Below are 17,041 nucleotides of genomic sequence, written 5' to 3' on the forward strand. Positions count from 1 at the left end.
CTATTGAAAACGACTATTTTTGTCTTCTGTGGGTTATGATTAAAACATGGTTAAAACTGTAATTCTAACAGTTTATTAAAATTTATTTGACTTTTGGAAATCCCCAAGCGTCCCCCTGTCATTGTCCTGTGACCGCTTAGTAATTACTCAGCTTATACTACAATTAGCACACCTAAAGTTATTGTTCAGAGGTTGTATTTCAAGACATTTATCAATGTATACCTCAAACCGTTTCTGTGTGTACACTGAAAAAAATGATTCATTGCAAATTGTAGTAAACTATATAAGCTGAATTCAAACAAACAAATCAAGTTGATTACTTTACACATTACTTATTAAATTACTAAATTAGAATTTTTGTTTAAATTCAGCCCATATAAGTTGTTTACAACTATTTACCTAAAATAAATTGAGTAAATCCAATAAATATTTTTTTCAGTGTACTAGTGACTAGTCTCTGTAGTTCAGTAAAGTTTTACATAGTGATGTGAAACTGTAATGCTGTCAGGACTTGCAATGGATCATGCAGGACATGCTTGATCAATTAGTCGGCTTATACGGTAGTTATCAAACCTACAGACATTGTTCAAATGTTTTATTTTAAGACATTTGCTAGGTTTTTATGCCTAAAAGGATAGTTCAACAAGAAAAAAAATATTATAATACTCACTGTCTGAAGTACTGCGGCCTGGCACTCACAAAAACTGCCATGACAGGTTTAGTTGAAAAATCTTGTGGGTCTTGCCTGAAAGTATCACTCGGCTATTTGTTAGACAAAAGACACAGCTGCGCCTCGAAATTATAATATGCATTACTTTGGAGAAACTATACTGTCAGTGGTCAGGAAGCAAAAGGTTTAATGTCTCTCACACACTGGCTGCTAGAGTTTTGAATGAAATTATGTAATTAAAACCAAAGAAAATAACTTCAGTTGTAAATATATCAATGCTAATTTGAAACTAGATTATATAAATTTATATTTAAACACCATGTAGCTTTCTTCAAAATATTTTCTTTTGTGTTTAACAAAATAGTTAATCAAATAGTTTTAAACAAGTAAAGGGGGTGAGTAAATGATGATGGCATTTTCATTTTTGGTTGAACTATTTCTTTAAACTAGACTAGATTCTAATGCATATCAATGAAGTCTCCATGGCTGATTCTGAAATGTTATTTCATAGTTAGTAAGAGAGGCTTAAGCCATGTTTGTTTCTCCTTTATGAAAGATCGAAGACACAGTACTCAACACAGTGTCTAACAAAGTGTGCAGTGTAAATTGGTCTTAATAAACCAATATACTGAATGATGCATCATCATAATCATCATCATTAACATCATCCTGCACAAGCTGAACTCATTTTCAAGCGTTACAGTGTAAATGCGTGCAGTTTTTTGAGTTTCCCAGAACTTATGCAACTATAAACAGCTCTGTTTGTTTAGATGATTAATGTGTCCTTGTCCCACAGGCACCCTAGACGACTCAGGAAATCAGATTCATTTCCATCAAGAGTCTGTGCTGCTGTTTGGAGTATTTGATGAGAACAAGAGCTGGTACAGCACTGGGGACTCTCCACAGCCTCTGAATGTCAAATACACAATAAACGGCTACACAAATGGCTCAGTACCAGGTTGGTTCGATACAGTTTTTTGCAAAAGTCTTAGGCCACTAGCATTTTCACCAACAAAAAAAGTTTTGGTGTAGTATGCGAGTAGAAATATATTTTCCAAACATTATTTTTGCTATTTTTGATATTTATAGTCACCATCATCGAATACAACTTGAAAAACATGACGAAATAGAACAAACTGATACAGACTAAATCCAGTAGAACATCTTCAAGACACTTCAGGAACCTGACACTGTAAAAAGGTTTTAGGCACTTGTGTAAGAATGCTGTAAAGTGTGTATGCTTCAAAAATAATGCCTTAAAGGGGACCTATCATGCCGATTTTCTCAAGATGTAAAGTAAGTCTCTGATGTCCCTAGAGTGTGTATGTGATGTTTTAGCTTAAAATACCCCACAAATAATGTTTTATTATTCTTTGAAACTGCCCCTTTTAGGCTCTAATCCAAATTGTGATGACTGTCACTTTAAATTCAAATGAGATTGAGCTCCCAGCCATTTTTTCAAAAGAGAGCGAGGCTACAAATGCCTATGTGTCAGCAGAGTTGCAGATTCTACAACAAGACTAACATACTATGCTAATGAGGGAGAGATCTTCACTAATGGGCGGGGCTTTTCCCCTCTTCTTACATGTATAAAAGGGAAAATGTCAATCAGTGTGTTTCTGCAGACGGTTTTTAATAAGTGTGATTATAAAAATAAATTTAATACATTTTCACTATAGAAGCTGGTAATATTTACACTCTGTTGCCACACAACTTTGTTTAAACCCCTTTAAAAGTAATTTTTATATAATAGGTCCTGTTTAAATAGATTTGATTCATCAATTAACTTCTATTAACTTATTTAAATTAAATTTTGGTGTAACCACCTTTGTGTTTAAAACTTATTTTATCCTCCTGTAGGTATATTTGCTCAAAATATTTCTTAGTTAGCTTTGCAGATAGGTTTCTTGAATTTTTTTGCAAATGTTGCCACAGTTTTTCTGGATTTAGTCTGTTTTATTTTGTTCTGAATCGTCATCAGACTAGATGATGGTGAGATCAGATCTCTGTGTGGAGCATTGACTGCTGCCAGACTGCCTGTGTATACAAGGCTACGTCACACTGCTATGCTTTAGTGCTCAAATTAGATTTTTTCTCAGATCTGATTGTTTTGCATAGCTGTTCATGTTGTTGTTATAAATGAGGCCAAAACTGACTTGCATGCGCGAAAGTACAGTTACGGACAGCACAATATGTCAAAATATGCACACAATGTGTATTCTGTATGAAGTAAGCACGTTGGCAGATTAGATTTAACATGATTATTACCCTTTTCACAGACAACCTTGGTGTATTTTATGAACTGTAAAGGCTTGTTCTGCTACTACTAATGTGTATTTCGGCATTTGAAACCTAAAATAAGGTCTCTTGTGATTGAAAACACTGATCATTGTGTAATGAAGTCATCAAGGGTTAATGAGTTGTCATATTGATATCATTTTCATATCATAGTCTTTCATATTTGGTTTTGTTAATGTATTAATTATTTAAGGGAAATGTACTTATTTTATGTAGACCTATGTGTTTTATTCATTTTATATATGTAATTTATATGCACAGATTTTTAATGTTAAATCTAACTGAACAATATATATTTTTAAAGGGTTAATCATTAATTATGGTTAACAAGTGCAAGTTTTGCATAATTTTTTTTTTCAAAATAAACAACCAAATTTTTGTGGTAAAGTATTAGCCCTGTGTGCTATTCTACTATGCTGCTAGGGGTAGATGATGTTTGCAGCACCGAATGATGACGCATGGCACTCGAAGATTGTGTAAAAGTCACATTAAATCCTACATACCCGTTCACACTGCGGTCCCATTGCAAAACATCAGATGTGTATCTGATTTAATAATATATGAAACTGGCACAAATCTGATTTGAAAAGATCAGATTCGATGTGGCTTGGGCTCTTCTCACTGTCAAAACAAAAACAGAGTCACATGTGGGCAAAAAAATCTGATTTGGGCTACATTTGCCTGCAATATGAACATAGCCTCAGTGTCAGTGTCTCACTGAACTATTACAATTTGTAGAACAAAAAATGTAGAAATGCAAACATATATTTCCTACTCATTCACTATATCAAAACACAATAAATAACTAAAAATAACTGATAACAAATAACTAAAATGTAATCAAGTGTTGGTGTAGTTGCCTTTTGCCACTACACCAACAAGACTTTTGCACAGTACTGAATTTCTCACATAACACGTTCATTTCTTGCAATCTGCTTACATGTAAAACTCCTCTCTGTCGTCCTCCAGATCTGGACATCTGTGCCCACTCTAAAGTCAGCTGGCACCTGCTGGGAATGAGCTCAGAGCCAGAGCTTTTCTCTGTACACTTCAATGGGCAAGTCCTTCTGCACGATGGGCACAAAACTTCAGCTGTTGGCATTATTAGTGGAACTGCCACCAGTGCCAGTATGACCGGTGTCCACCCTGGCCGCTGGCTCGTTTCCTCGCACATTAGCAAGCACTTGGAAGGTAAAACCTGCCAGAGAATACATGACACATTTATTCAATAAAAATCAACATTTGCATCCTGAACTCCACAGTTTCAGTATTAATGCTTATAGTTCGTACTTAAGGTGATTGCAGCGGCATTTGCTGAAAATGTGATTATCTTGTGTGTAGCTGGTTTGCACGGGTACCTAAATATCAGGAAGTGTGATGAGTATACGGCGCCAAAAAGACGGCTTACCATTGAACAGAAAAAAGAGAGTCAAGAGTGGACTTACTATATGGCAGCAGAAGAGGTCATCTGGGATTATGCGCCAAATATGCCAGAAAACATGGACGGGTATGTACATCATGACTTATCAAATAAGACAAGCTCTTGTATGACAATCTTATGGGTGTGTTTTTATCTCTTTTAAACTTAGGGATTTCCGGTCAAAATATTTAAAGCAGGGGCCTCAGCGGATAGGTAAAAAATATAAAAAAGCTGTGTTTACTCAGTATAAAGATGGCATGTTTAAAGAGAGAGCGGAAGATAAGCAGAGGAAGAGAGAGCTTGGAATTCTTGGCCCAGTGATTAGAGCTCAAATCAGAGACATCATTAAGGTAAACGGCTTCTCACGTTCATTTTACTTCAGGATAAAACGTAAACAGAATGTCTGATGGTTTTGGTCAGGATTCATGATTATTGTGATGTTGTTTCAATAGATTGTCTTTAAAAACAAAGCATCACGTCCCTATAGTATCTATCCCCATGGACTGACCATAGATAAAGCAGCAGAAGGAGCCAGTTACCCTCAGGGAGGTTTGTCTAATATCTGTTAATTCATTAATATTTATCTACGCACACACAATCTCTTTTATATGTGGTTTACAAGGATTTTTATATTTTACTACACAGTTGCACACGTGTAAAGCCCCACTACACTCATTGGCCACTTTTTTAGGTACACCTTACTAGTACTGGGTTGGACCCAATTTTGCTTTCAGAACTGCCTTAATATGCCTCATGGCATAGATTCAATTAGATAGTGAAAAAATTCCTTAGAGATTTTGCCCCATATTGACATGATAGCTTCATGCAGTTGCTGCAGATCTGTCGGCTGCACATCCATGATGCAAATCTCCCGTTCCACCCCATCCAAAAGGTGCTCTGTTGAACTGAGATCTGGTGACTGTGGAGGCCATTTGAGTACAGTGAACTCATGTCATGTTCAAGAAACCAGTCTGAGATGATTTGCACTTTATGACATGGTGTATTATCTTGCTGGAAGTAGCCATAATGATCAGCAACAATACTCAGGTAGGCTGTGGTGTTGACACGATGCTCAATTGGTACTAATGAGCCCAAAGTTTGCCAAGAAAACATTCCCCAAACTATCACACCACCACCACCAGCCTGAATCGTTGATACAAGGCAGGATGAATTCATGCTTTCATGTTGTTGATGCCAAATTCTGACCCTACCATCAGTATGTTGCAGCAGAAATCGAGACTCATCCGACCATGCCACATTTTTCCAATCTCCTATTGTACAATTTTGGTGAGCCTGTGCTAATTATAGCTTTAGTTTCTGGTGCTTAGCTGACAGGAGTGGCACCTGGTGTTTTCCTCTGCTGCTGTAGCCCATCCACCTCAAAGTTTGACATGTTGTGTGTTCAGAGATGCTCTTCTGCATACCTCGGTTGTGGTTGTTTGAGTTACTGTTGCCTTTCTATCAGCTAGAACCAGTCTGGCTGTTCTCCTCTGACCTCTGGCATCAAGGCATTAGCGCCCACAGAACAGCCGCTCACTGGATATTTTCTCTTTTCAGATCATTCTCTGGAAATCCTAAAGATGGTTGTGCGTGAAAATCACAGTAGATCAGAGGTTTCTAAAATACACACACCAGCCAGCTGGCACCAACAACTATCCCACATTCAAAGTCACTTAAATCACCTTTTCTTCTTAATTCTGATGCTCAGTTTGAACTGTAGCAGATCGTCTTAATCGTGTCTAAATGCCTAAATGCATTGAGTTGGCTGATTACAAATTTGCGTTAACAAGCAGTTGGACAGGTGTACCTAATAAAGTGGCCGCTAAGTGTACATTACTGTGCTTACTTCTCAAAGGAACAACCAAAGTGAAAGCTATTATTCAAAGCCTTAAAATGAAGACATAATTATTATTGTTGTAAATTTAAAGATGTTTTTAACTGCTCATTTTTCACCATACAATAGAGTATTTAATATTATATATTATTTACTTATTTTATATTGAATTGGAGGGAAAAATGGGGCTGTGGCCTTGGACAGCACTTTGAATCTTTCTCTCTATGGTTACTGTAGATTTTGTAACGAGTAAAATCTTTGTCTATGCAAATGCTTTATTCATCCAATAATAGTCCTTCATTCAAATTATTTTATATAGCAATATTGCACTAATATGCTAAAGATTGTCATGTCAGATTCTTCTAACTTGAGTGTGACTGAACTGAGAAAATATCTGGTGTTCATTTTAAAGGGAACCAAACATACAGCGTTCAGCCAGGAGAGACGTACACATATACATGGAGTGTGACTGAGGAAGACGTACCAACGGACAGTGACCCCAGATGTCTAACCAGGATGTACCACAGTGCAGTGGACGCTCCTCGAGACATTGCTTCAGGTCTTGTTGGCCCTCTGCTCATCTGTAAGAGCCAGTCTCTTAACAAAAAGAATGTCCAGGTAACTAATATTTAGATCACTGAATCATGAGATTCAAAATCTAACCTTAAATAACTCATCAGAGGTGATCTATGAATGAGATGACTATTGAAAAAAGGGTGCAGCAAAGGTGCTTTATTGGCCAAAATATTTGAAAGAATTGCAAGTATAATTCACAGATAGCAAAAAAAAAAAAAACAGAATGTGCTGATCAATGTGATAAAATATCTGTAATTAAGCAGTTTTTCATATTTTTATTTTTTCTGCTGTATTTCTGCTTTTGAATTGCATTATGAGATATTAATCTTTCTTCTGACAACGTTTAACCTTAAAATGTTGGAAAAAGTGACTTTTATTAACCTTTTTAATAAGTTTAAAGTGATATATTGTCTGGGTTGGTTGTGTATATTGTGGTACAAAAACCTTGTAATAAGCTGCCAGTACATTTTCTGTTATTTTACAGATTTATTTTATTATATATTATTTCTTATACATTGTATTACTGTATTATTATTATTTTAAATGTACAATATCTAATATTTGAGGGTCATGTTTTTTTCAACTTTTTTTTTTTTAGCTCACTGACAAACTACCATTAAAATGTTTGTAAAAGAGTTGCTCCTTATGTTAAATGTTTCAAAAAATGTGGCTTAAGCTGCTGTCAACACTTCTCTATTTCAGCTAAAAGCTGACAAGGAGCAGCATGCCATGTTTACCGTTTTTGATGAGAACAAGAGCTGGTACCAAGATGAGAACATTAACACATACTGCAGTGATCCCAAAAAAGTGAAGAAAGACGATCCCGAGTTTTACAAGTCAAATGTCATGCACAGTGAGTGATTTTCTGCTATTATTTCTGATATCATCATATTGCTGTTGATTGATATATGCTACGATGTGTTTATAAAAACTCTTACAGCAATCAATGGTTATGTATATGAAAGCGGCCAAGAATTGGGATTTTGTCATGGTGAAATTGTGACTTGGCATGTGTCGAGTGTTGGGGAACAGGATTACATCCAGACTGCTACTTTCTATGGTCATACATTTGAGCTAAAAAACAGAGAAGAGGATATACTCAGTCTATTTCCTATGACTGGTGAAACTATCACGATGAACATGGTTAATATAGGTATGTTTGTCTGATTAGACTATCCAAATTACTTGTAATAAATTAGTTTTAGAATTTAAATATTAACTATACAAACATACACATTGTACAACAAAAACTGAATGCAACCTCAATATCTCCACTTTACAGGTATTTGGCTTTTGGCATCATTGAACTCGCATGATTCCACTAAAGGGATGAGGGTGAAATTCAAAGACCTCGAATGCTTCAGAGATTATGTAATAGAATATGATTATGAGGACGGGAAATTCACTGCATGGAAACCACCGACTATTAATGAAATCAAAAAAGAGGAACCGGTCCGTGCAAGACCTGACGTGGTCGACGAGTACTCTGATTTATTTGCTGAAACCCTCAACTTAAGGACGTTCAACAATGTTAAAGATGAAGTTGAGATAATCGACTTGACATTTCTAGATCAAGATGATGGTTTGTTGCCCATTGTTGAAGAAAAAAGCCTGGGATCAAGCAACGAGAACTTACACAATGCTACTTTACAATCTTTCATTGAGACTCATGGTTTATTAATGGAGGAAGGTGATTTAGACAAGGGAGAATCTTCTAATAAAGTCTTGAATGACAGCACAGACAAGGCATTGCTAGAGACAACAACTACTTTTGATTCCAATAGAGTTGTCGCATTAAACAACGAAACGGACAGTATAATTTTAGATTTTCCAATTGTAGAAAGAAAGGTTCGTAGTGCACCATCAAAGCCAATGAACGAACCTGAAAGTGTCACTATGAACTTTAAAACAACAGAACATATCAATTCATCATTAGAGAGAATCAATGCTATATATTCCCCAATAACTGAAACAAACATCAACACAATGACTGAGACACACACTGATTTCAGTATCACTCCATTTGATGGTTCAACTGGAGAAATGAACTTCACACTAGAGGATGACACCGCACTTCTAAATTCATCTGAATCAGAGCCCCTGCAATCAAACCAAAACTCCGAAAACAGAATAGCTTTTCAAGAAGAGCTAAATGCAAAAGATGGCACAGATGTTGACAGTAATAATTCTGTGAAAAATCAGATCTTCAAATACAACGTGCCTAGTGGTGACACTCTGTCCAACAGCTCAAAGATACAAGTTGAGGAGGATTTTGTGCTTCTGGACAGTAGTTATTTTTCAGAAATGTCAACAACTATGGAATATGATGTTTCACAAAAGGACACTGTAAAAGGTGAATCAAAAGAGACTGCACAAAGTCAAGAACTCAGCAGCACAAAGAAAACTTACTCTGGTGAAATAATTTTGGAGAGTCTTCCTGACATAACAAGTGCTTTTAATCTGAATTCATCTTCAGTTTTGAGAAACAACAGTTTGGAGAGCAATGAGTCCTCAAATGAAACTTTGTTCATGTCTTCAAATGCTACCTTCTCTGATTCAACAAATGCAACCTCGTCTGATTCCTCAACAGCAACCTTCGCTGATTTCTCAAACACAACCTTCTCAAACGCAACCTTCTCTGATTTCTCAAATAGGATTTCTCAAATGTCTGATTCCTCAAATGCAACCTTGTCTGATTCCTCAAATGCAACCTTGTCTGATTCCTCAAATGCAACATTGTCTGATTCCTCAAATGCAACATTGTCTGATTCCTCAAATGCAACATTGTCTAATTCCTCAAATGCAACCTTCTCTGATTCCTCAAACAAAACCTTCTCTGATTCCTCAAATGCAACCTTGTTTGGTGTTTCATATTCCTCAAACACAACCTTGTCTGACTTCAGTCTTGAATCTGAAATGACAGAGTATATACTGTCATCTGCTAATGATACAATAAAATCTCACAGTGAAGTTGTAAGCAACACTTCACAGCTTTCCTCTTCAGAAAGCACAGAGAATATATCGTTGTTGTATGGCTCTCTCAATGCTTCATCCATGAAGAACGACTCAGAAAGTGAAAGCGAAGAAGAAGTGGTTATCTACCTAAATAAAAATCACAGTGAGGCAATCCTCACATCTCATCTCGACCAAAAAGAAGAGCACTGGGGTTATGAAAGCAAACACGAGCTGGTTCATAAGGAACTCCCAGATCACATGAACAAATATGTCAAAGATAAGTCTGCAGCAAACTCGAACAAGCCAAAGATCGAAAAGGAAAAGAAAAAAGTTTACCAAAGAGTAAAGCCAAAAAAGGGGTACGGGATGAAGACGAAGAAAAGTAAAGACTACAAACCGCAGCCGCGTTCGTCATTTTCTCCAAGAGGTTTTGGACCATCTGTGTTAACTCCAAGGGGAAGCAGACCTGTCTCTAGCGAGGATGAACTGACGGAGAAACCTATTGTCATAGGAGTGCCAAGACGGGATTTCAATGATTATGAGTTATATATTCCAAAACAAGACCAGGAAGCAGATTTTGATGGCTTGCTTGATCACCCAGAAGAATATGAATATGTAGAGTATAAAGACCCTTACAGCAAAACAGCAGATGTTCAAGCTCTTGACGCAACATCCCAGCATCTCTTAAAAATGGCTGGAGACAAGAATACCAGGACCTATTTCATCTCGGTTGAAGAAGAAGAATGGGATTATGCTGGCTATGGGCAGAGGTATTGTCAGCCTTATGAGTTTCAAATAACCAACACACCATGCAGGGCAGTAGTCAGACATTAACGATGATGAGAACTAGAAAATCTTGCACTGCTATGCTGCGCTACATTAATGAGAGCTCGGTTGTTAGGATAACAAAAAGATTTCAAATGAACATTTTAGGTTGGTTCGACCTAACATTCTTGGAGCTCTTAGAATGAAATAAAAGTTTTTGGGGTATGGTTTACATACACTGTAAAAACATTCTGTTATTTTATGGGGGGTTTTTTGTCTGGCAGCTGGGGTGTCAGAAAAAACTCGTAAAAAAATAACGGCTGTTAAATTACCAGAATTTACTGCAAAATAAAGGCCATTAAATTATTGAAATTTACCGTAAAATAACAAAGGTCAAATTACAGAAATTTAACGTAAAATTACAGATGTTAAATTACAGAAATCTACCATAAAATAACGGATGTTAAATTACAGAAATTTACTGCAAAATACCGCTGCTATATCACAGAAATTTACTGTAAAAAACGGAAGTTGAATTACAGAAATTTGCTGTAAAATAACAGAGGTTAAATGACAGAAATTTAACAAAATAACGGATGTTAAATTACAGAAATTTACCGTAAAAAACGGCTGTTAAATTTACAGTAAAATAACGGAAGTTAAATTACAAAAACCTACCGTAAAATATCGGCTGTTACAATATATAAATTTACTGTAAAATAACAGTCCTTAAATTACAGAAATTTACCATAAAACAACGGCTGTTAAATTACAAAATTTCCTTAAATTTTTAATTTCCGGTAAATTTCTGTTTTTTAATATCTGTTATTTTACAGTAAATTTCTGTAATTTAACGGACGTTATTTTATGTCTTTTTCCAGTACCCTAGTACTAAACCGAAGGAGATGAATGAATAAATAGTGTTTTTTTTTTAAGTGAGACATTTAATTCCTAACTGAATTTGATGAGCCAAGACAAGTTTAGCATTTTTAACATATTAGGAATACAAATAAGACTGAATGTGTGCATGTTTTAAAATAATATTTGGAAATAATTAAAAATTATAACTTCCCACCTAGAATTCGACTACATCATTCTGTTTCTTCAAATGTTATTTAAAAATAAGTCCCTCAAAATCATCAGAATTTCTGGAGAACGTTTTAAATAAATGAATCTAAAACTAATTTGCTAATTCCTGTTTGCAAAGGCGACTTGATAAAACAGCTCAAAATGAGAGGCCCACGGTTTTCAGAAAAGTGGTGTTCCGAAGGTACCTGGACAGCACCTTTAGCATCCGAGACATCCGAGGAGAAATGGACGAACACCTGGGAATTCTTGGTCCGCTCATTAAAGCGGAAGTTGATCAGACCGTTATGGTAAACCACACACTTGTGAAGAAATCAGAATTGGAAAGCATCACGTCTATAAAATGAATATTAACAATTGCATTCTGGTTTTCCATGCTAGGTATTTTTCAGGAACCGTGCAAGTCGTCCATACTCTTTGCATGCAAATGGAGTAAAATACTTAAAACAAATGGAAGGCCTGAGTTATGATGATGAATCTCCATACTGGTACAAACAGGACGATGCTGTTCCACCCAATGGCACCTTTACCTACATGTGGACCATAAATCCCAAATCTGGACCTCAAAATAATGAATCTGACTGCCGAACTTGGACCTACTACTCTGCAGTGAATCCTGTACGCATGAATCTTATCATAATATGGTTTTTATTCCTCCAAGGAGCAAGCCAATAATCACAGATTGCTAATAATTAAATATAATGAATGTCTTGAAAAGCCTTTATACTCATTTTAACTTCTCACATAGGAGAGAGATATAAACTCAGGGTTGATTGGGCCACTTCTGGTGTGCAGGAAGGGTACACTTGATAAAAAGCCTGAAGACAGAAGAGAGTTTGTCCTGCTTTTCATGACATTTGATGAAAATAAAAGCTGGCTCTATGAAGAGAATCGGCAGAGGATTGAAAGGAAAAACAGAAGAGTGGTCATGGATCCAAATTTCCAAGATAATTTAAAGTTTGATGGTAAGAACGGTTTGTTTGTTTGTTTTTGTATTTATTTATTTAATACAGTAACAATTGATTAAGACTAGGCTTCTGCCAATGTCAGATTTTTTGTTGTAATTAATTGCTGAAGCTTTGGCAATTTGGTATTATCGCAATATTGAAGTTGCAAAAATTATTTTATTATAACAGGTATATTAACAAAAAGTAACTTTTTTTTTAAATACAACACATAAGTTTGTATATTGTATGTACATGTCCAGAGTAAATAAATGGTTTAAACCAGATATGCCCAAAACAGGGCCCGCGGGTCAAAGTTTACCCTTTGTATTTGGCTCGCCAGAGGATTAAAATGCAAAATAATTGGGAAGCTTTGGGGAATGCCTTTTTTTCGGGGTTTTTCACCTTTATTGGATAGGACAGTAGAGAGCAGAGAAAGGGTAAAGATCAGCATAAGACCATGAGGCAGTAATTGAACTTGGGTCGCCATGAGCACCTGAGTGCATGTGTCGACACACTAACCACTACACCACTGGTGGCGATGTTTGGGGAATGCCTTTAACAGAGATTCTCATTTCTATTTCACTGTAAATGTAAACAATGTAAATTGAAGAATGATATTGTCTGCGGAACTTAGGTTGAAGCAAACCAAGAGATTTGTATAATATGCAATAATGAGTTCTACATGGACATCTTAAAACAAACCTAGAGAATTGAAGACAGTATTTAAAGGTTTTAAATTAATATCAGCTCAATGATAGGTAAAATTAGTTGAGAAATCATTTTTTTTCTTAAATCAAATGAAAAACAATTAACAGAACGATAAAGAGAACCTAAGCACTGACATGAGTTTTTAATTATAAAATCAGTATGGGGTTTAAAGGACAGTTCAGTATCGAGCCAAAGACCTAGATATTTAAATTTGTCAACATTACACAACCGTTACCCATCATCAAATCTAACATCTATGTCTAACGAATGAAACCGTTGAGACTTTTTAAAGAATGCCATCCTACAAGACTTCTTTTTAATTAGCATAAGTTTGTTTCATATCAACATTGTGCATGTTCATTATCACCATATACTGAATTATGTCTAATTAGGATTAAATATGTGCAGTGTAATTATTTAAAATTTGCACACTTAAAATTGCACTTATCCATCGTACTACATTGCACTAATTCATTTTGAATTGTACATACCCACTGTACATATACATTTGTAATTATGTTCATATCTACCTGCAATACCCTGATTATTAACAGCAACCTGTACAAATCTTTGTTGTACTTAATCCAGCTGTAAATATCACCATAGTTTTTCTATAATTGCACTTTATAACTTGTACCCATATCCTGCACTTACTGCTATTGCACTCCTGGTTAGACCTAAACTGCATTCCGTTGCCTTATACTTTGACATGTGTAATGACAATAAAGTTTAATCTAATCTAATCTAATCTAATCTAATCACAAGCAGAGAGACAGTTGTACCAAAAACTGACAACTTCATAAAATATTTCTTCTATTTTTAACATTTGTTTTACCAGCTATCAATGGTATCATCTACAGTCTCAAAGGACTTCGAATGTACACAAATCAGCTGGCGAAGTGGCATCTGATCAACATGGGCTCTCCTAAAGACCTCCACAGTGTTCACTTCCATGGACAAACATTCATAAATAAAGAATTAAAGGACCACCGTCAGGGCGTTTACCCGCTTTTACCAGGTCTGTAGTAAGAAATCTACTTACCTAAAAAATCTGAAAAAAGCTATTTACACTCAGCTACTGTCATTTAGGTGGATTTGCCACGCTGGAAATGCTGCCTTCAAAGCCTGGTCTCTGGCAGCTGGAGTCTGAAGTCGGACTCTCACAGCAGAGGGGAATGCAAACGCTATTTCTTGTGTTGGATAATGGTATAACAGAGATATTCTGTACTGAAGTTTGATGAAAGCTATAAAAAGTATCGAGTCTGTCAGGTTTTAAGATCTTACCTCATATATTTTGCAGTCTGTGATCACCCTCTTGGTCTCATCTCTGGGACTGTGCAAGATGAGCAAATAACAGCATCTGACACTAGAGGTAGGATCTGAAAGCATAGTTTGTGTTTATTTATTTGGGATGTGTGTGTGTGTGTGTGTGTGTGTGTGTGTGTGTGTGTGTGTGTGTGTGTGTGTGTGTGTGTGTGTGTGTGTGTGAGATGATATTAAAATTTACCTTTTTGATTAAGGACAATGGTATCCTCATTTGGCCAGACTTCATAATACAGGGAAATACAATGCATGGAGTACATCGTCAGAGCCAGGACAGTACTTACAGGTATAACCACTCACTTAGGATGGCGTGCAGATAATTAGCCCATAAATTGAGAAATGCTAATGACCAGTTATTTGAGAAGAGTGTATCCTGCTTTTCCAGGTGGACTTCCAGAGGCCGGTGGTGATTAGTAAAGTCGCCACACAAGGAGCCAAACAATTTTTGACACACAACTTTGTGTTGAACTACACCATTTCCTACAGCACTGACAAAAAGAAGTGGATCTACTACAAGGGAGACAGTGATGCTGTCAGAAAGGCAAGTGACTATTTTTGTGTATTAACCCATTGAATGCATGGATCACCATATATGGGCTGTTCACACTGAATGCATTTTTCCAATCCACTGTTGTGGTTCTCAACACTAGGGGGCCTCGGGAAACTTCTAAGGTCACCCTTCAAAATGACTTTACAACTGTTTAAAACAAACTAAATGGAGAAAAACAAAACCAGATGATAATTCTTTTCATTATCCTCCCCATCATAGCGTTTTTAAAAACTAGATAACACATATAATATAGTGTGAATTTTGGTAAAATAATGTGATACAATCATAAAAACAAATGCACATTTATTGGTTAAGTTTTAGAACATTTTATTGGGCTATTTTTTAAAAATCTGTATCCTTAAAGGGGTGGCTGACCCAAAAAAAGATTTTTTTGTAACATTATTTGCTGAAACTGTGGTTCTGGCCATTTAAAAAAGATGCAAGCCATAAAGCCAATAAATACCAGCACTCAAATTAATGATAATAGTTAAATGATGTTTTTACATAGCAGTATGTTTTTACGCTGATAATTTAAATGTATCAGTTTTTTTCTAAATCTGAACACATTCTGTGTGTGTGGCCCATAAGATATACACAAAACTAATGTATTTTTCAATGCCCGGCAGACTTTTGAAGGAAATGCTGAAGCTTATGAGACGAAGGAAAATATATTTTTCCCACCTCTGATTGGTCGATATGTGAGACTGCATCCTTTACATTCTTACAACTTCCCGACTGTCCGTTTGGAGTATTATGGTTGTGAGCTTGATGGTATGGATGAAAATAAAACAGATTTTTTTTATTCATATTACTTTTTAAACACAAAATCTGTCTTTGTTGTCATTAATGTCTTCATTGTGTGCTGGCAGGCTGCTCTGTGCCATTAGGAATGGAAAAAGGTCTTATTGATGACAGTAAAATCACTGCCAGTTCTGTGGCATCCAACTGGTACTCCGGACAGTGGCATCCTTGGTATGCTCGCCTAAATAAACAAGGAACCGCCAATGCATGGCAAGCAAAGGTAAAGACATTAAGAAATCATTAATTAAGCCTTTGGTATCGCATTAATACCATAAAACTTCAACTGATGGTCTTAATAACTGTCTGCAATCTACAGAACAATGACATTCAGCCTTGGATCCAGGTGGAACTCAAAGAAGTAAAGAAGATAACTGGAATTGTAACACAGGGAGCCAAATCAATGGGCAATGAAATGTTTGTGAGATCTTATATTTTGGAATATAGTGAAGATGGCAGGCGATGGATGAAGTACACAGATGATGATGATTATGAGCAAAAGGTATGAGGCTTCTCATGTGTTCGTTTATTTACATTTTTTGGTTTCTTCACAATGACAAAGTGACTTCTTGACTTTTACAGCTATTTCAAGGCAACACAGATAACAATGGCCAAATAAAGAACTACATCTACCCGCCGATATTTTCCAGATTCATCAGAATAATACCAAAACAATGGCAGAAATCCGTCACCATGAGAATTGAGCTGCTGGGTTGTGATTTCGAATAAACACTTTGCTGTCTATGGTGGATTTTGTTTTTAATCTATATTTTCTTTGCTAGTAAATAAATGCTTTCTTTTAAACAAGTGTGTGTTTATTTTGTGTTTATGAGGTTGATGAATGCATAACTTTAATGTAGTTCTCACTTCCTTCCCACAGTCAAACTGGCCGCTATTCGCCAACTAGTTTCTGGTCAGCTAAAGACACAACACACACACACACACACACACACATATGAATGCAAGTAATGCCAAGGTTTTTAAAAGAGGGAGTAACTAGGGGAGAGAAAATGGTCAGAAAGACATAGCAGATAGACACAGACAGACAAACAGACGGTATGACAGACAGACAGACAGACAGATAGATAGATAGATAGATAGATAGATAGAT

General features: G+C 36.0%; 2 protein-coding genes across 2 annotated transcripts in view; one reads left to right on the top strand and one right to left on the bottom strand.

Annotated features, from left to right (window-relative positions):
• f5 (coagulation factor V) overlaps positions 1-16,737 on the top strand; it is a 21,049-nt gene extending 4,312 nt beyond the window's left edge. The window contains exons 5-25 of the mRNA NM_001328531.1: positions 1,467-1,628; positions 3,938-4,159; positions 4,310-4,475; positions 4,558-4,738; positions 4,841-4,937; positions 6,635-6,840; positions 7,501-7,651; positions 7,739-7,951; positions 8,081-10,523; positions 11,726-11,894; positions 11,986-12,222; positions 12,353-12,569; positions 14,098-14,277; positions 14,349-14,465; positions 14,560-14,631; positions 14,780-14,868; positions 14,968-15,123; positions 15,759-15,903; positions 16,002-16,153; positions 16,250-16,432; positions 16,513-16,737. Coding sequence (NP_001315460.1) covers positions 1,467-1,628; positions 3,938-4,159; positions 4,310-4,475; positions 4,558-4,738; positions 4,841-4,937; positions 6,635-6,840; positions 7,501-7,651; positions 7,739-7,951; positions 8,081-10,523; positions 11,726-11,894; positions 11,986-12,222; positions 12,353-12,569; positions 14,098-14,277; positions 14,349-14,465; positions 14,560-14,631; positions 14,780-14,868; positions 14,968-15,123; positions 15,759-15,903; positions 16,002-16,153; positions 16,250-16,432; positions 16,513-16,659 — 5,705 coding nt within the window. The 3' untranslated portion in view covers positions 16,660-16,737. The remainder of the gene's footprint in view (positions 1-1,466; positions 1,629-3,937; positions 4,160-4,309; positions 4,476-4,557; positions 4,739-4,840; positions 4,938-6,634; positions 6,841-7,500; positions 7,652-7,738; positions 7,952-8,080; positions 10,524-11,725; positions 11,895-11,985; positions 12,223-12,352; positions 12,570-14,097; positions 14,278-14,348; positions 14,466-14,559; positions 14,632-14,779; positions 14,869-14,967; positions 15,124-15,758; positions 15,904-16,001; positions 16,154-16,249; positions 16,433-16,512) is intronic.
• Positions 1-17,041, bottom strand: part of LOC147835341 (uncharacterized) — a 221,907-nt gene that overhangs the window by 142,960 nt on the left and 61,906 nt on the right. The window lies entirely within an intron of this gene.

The sequence above is a fragment of the Danio rerio genome, chromosome 9 (assembly GCF_052040795.2).
Source record: "Danio rerio strain M-AB ecotype USA chromosome 9, GRCz13ab, whole genome shotgun sequence".
Classification (NCBI taxonomy): Eukaryota; Metazoa; Chordata; class Actinopteri; order Cypriniformes; family Danionidae; genus Danio; species Danio rerio.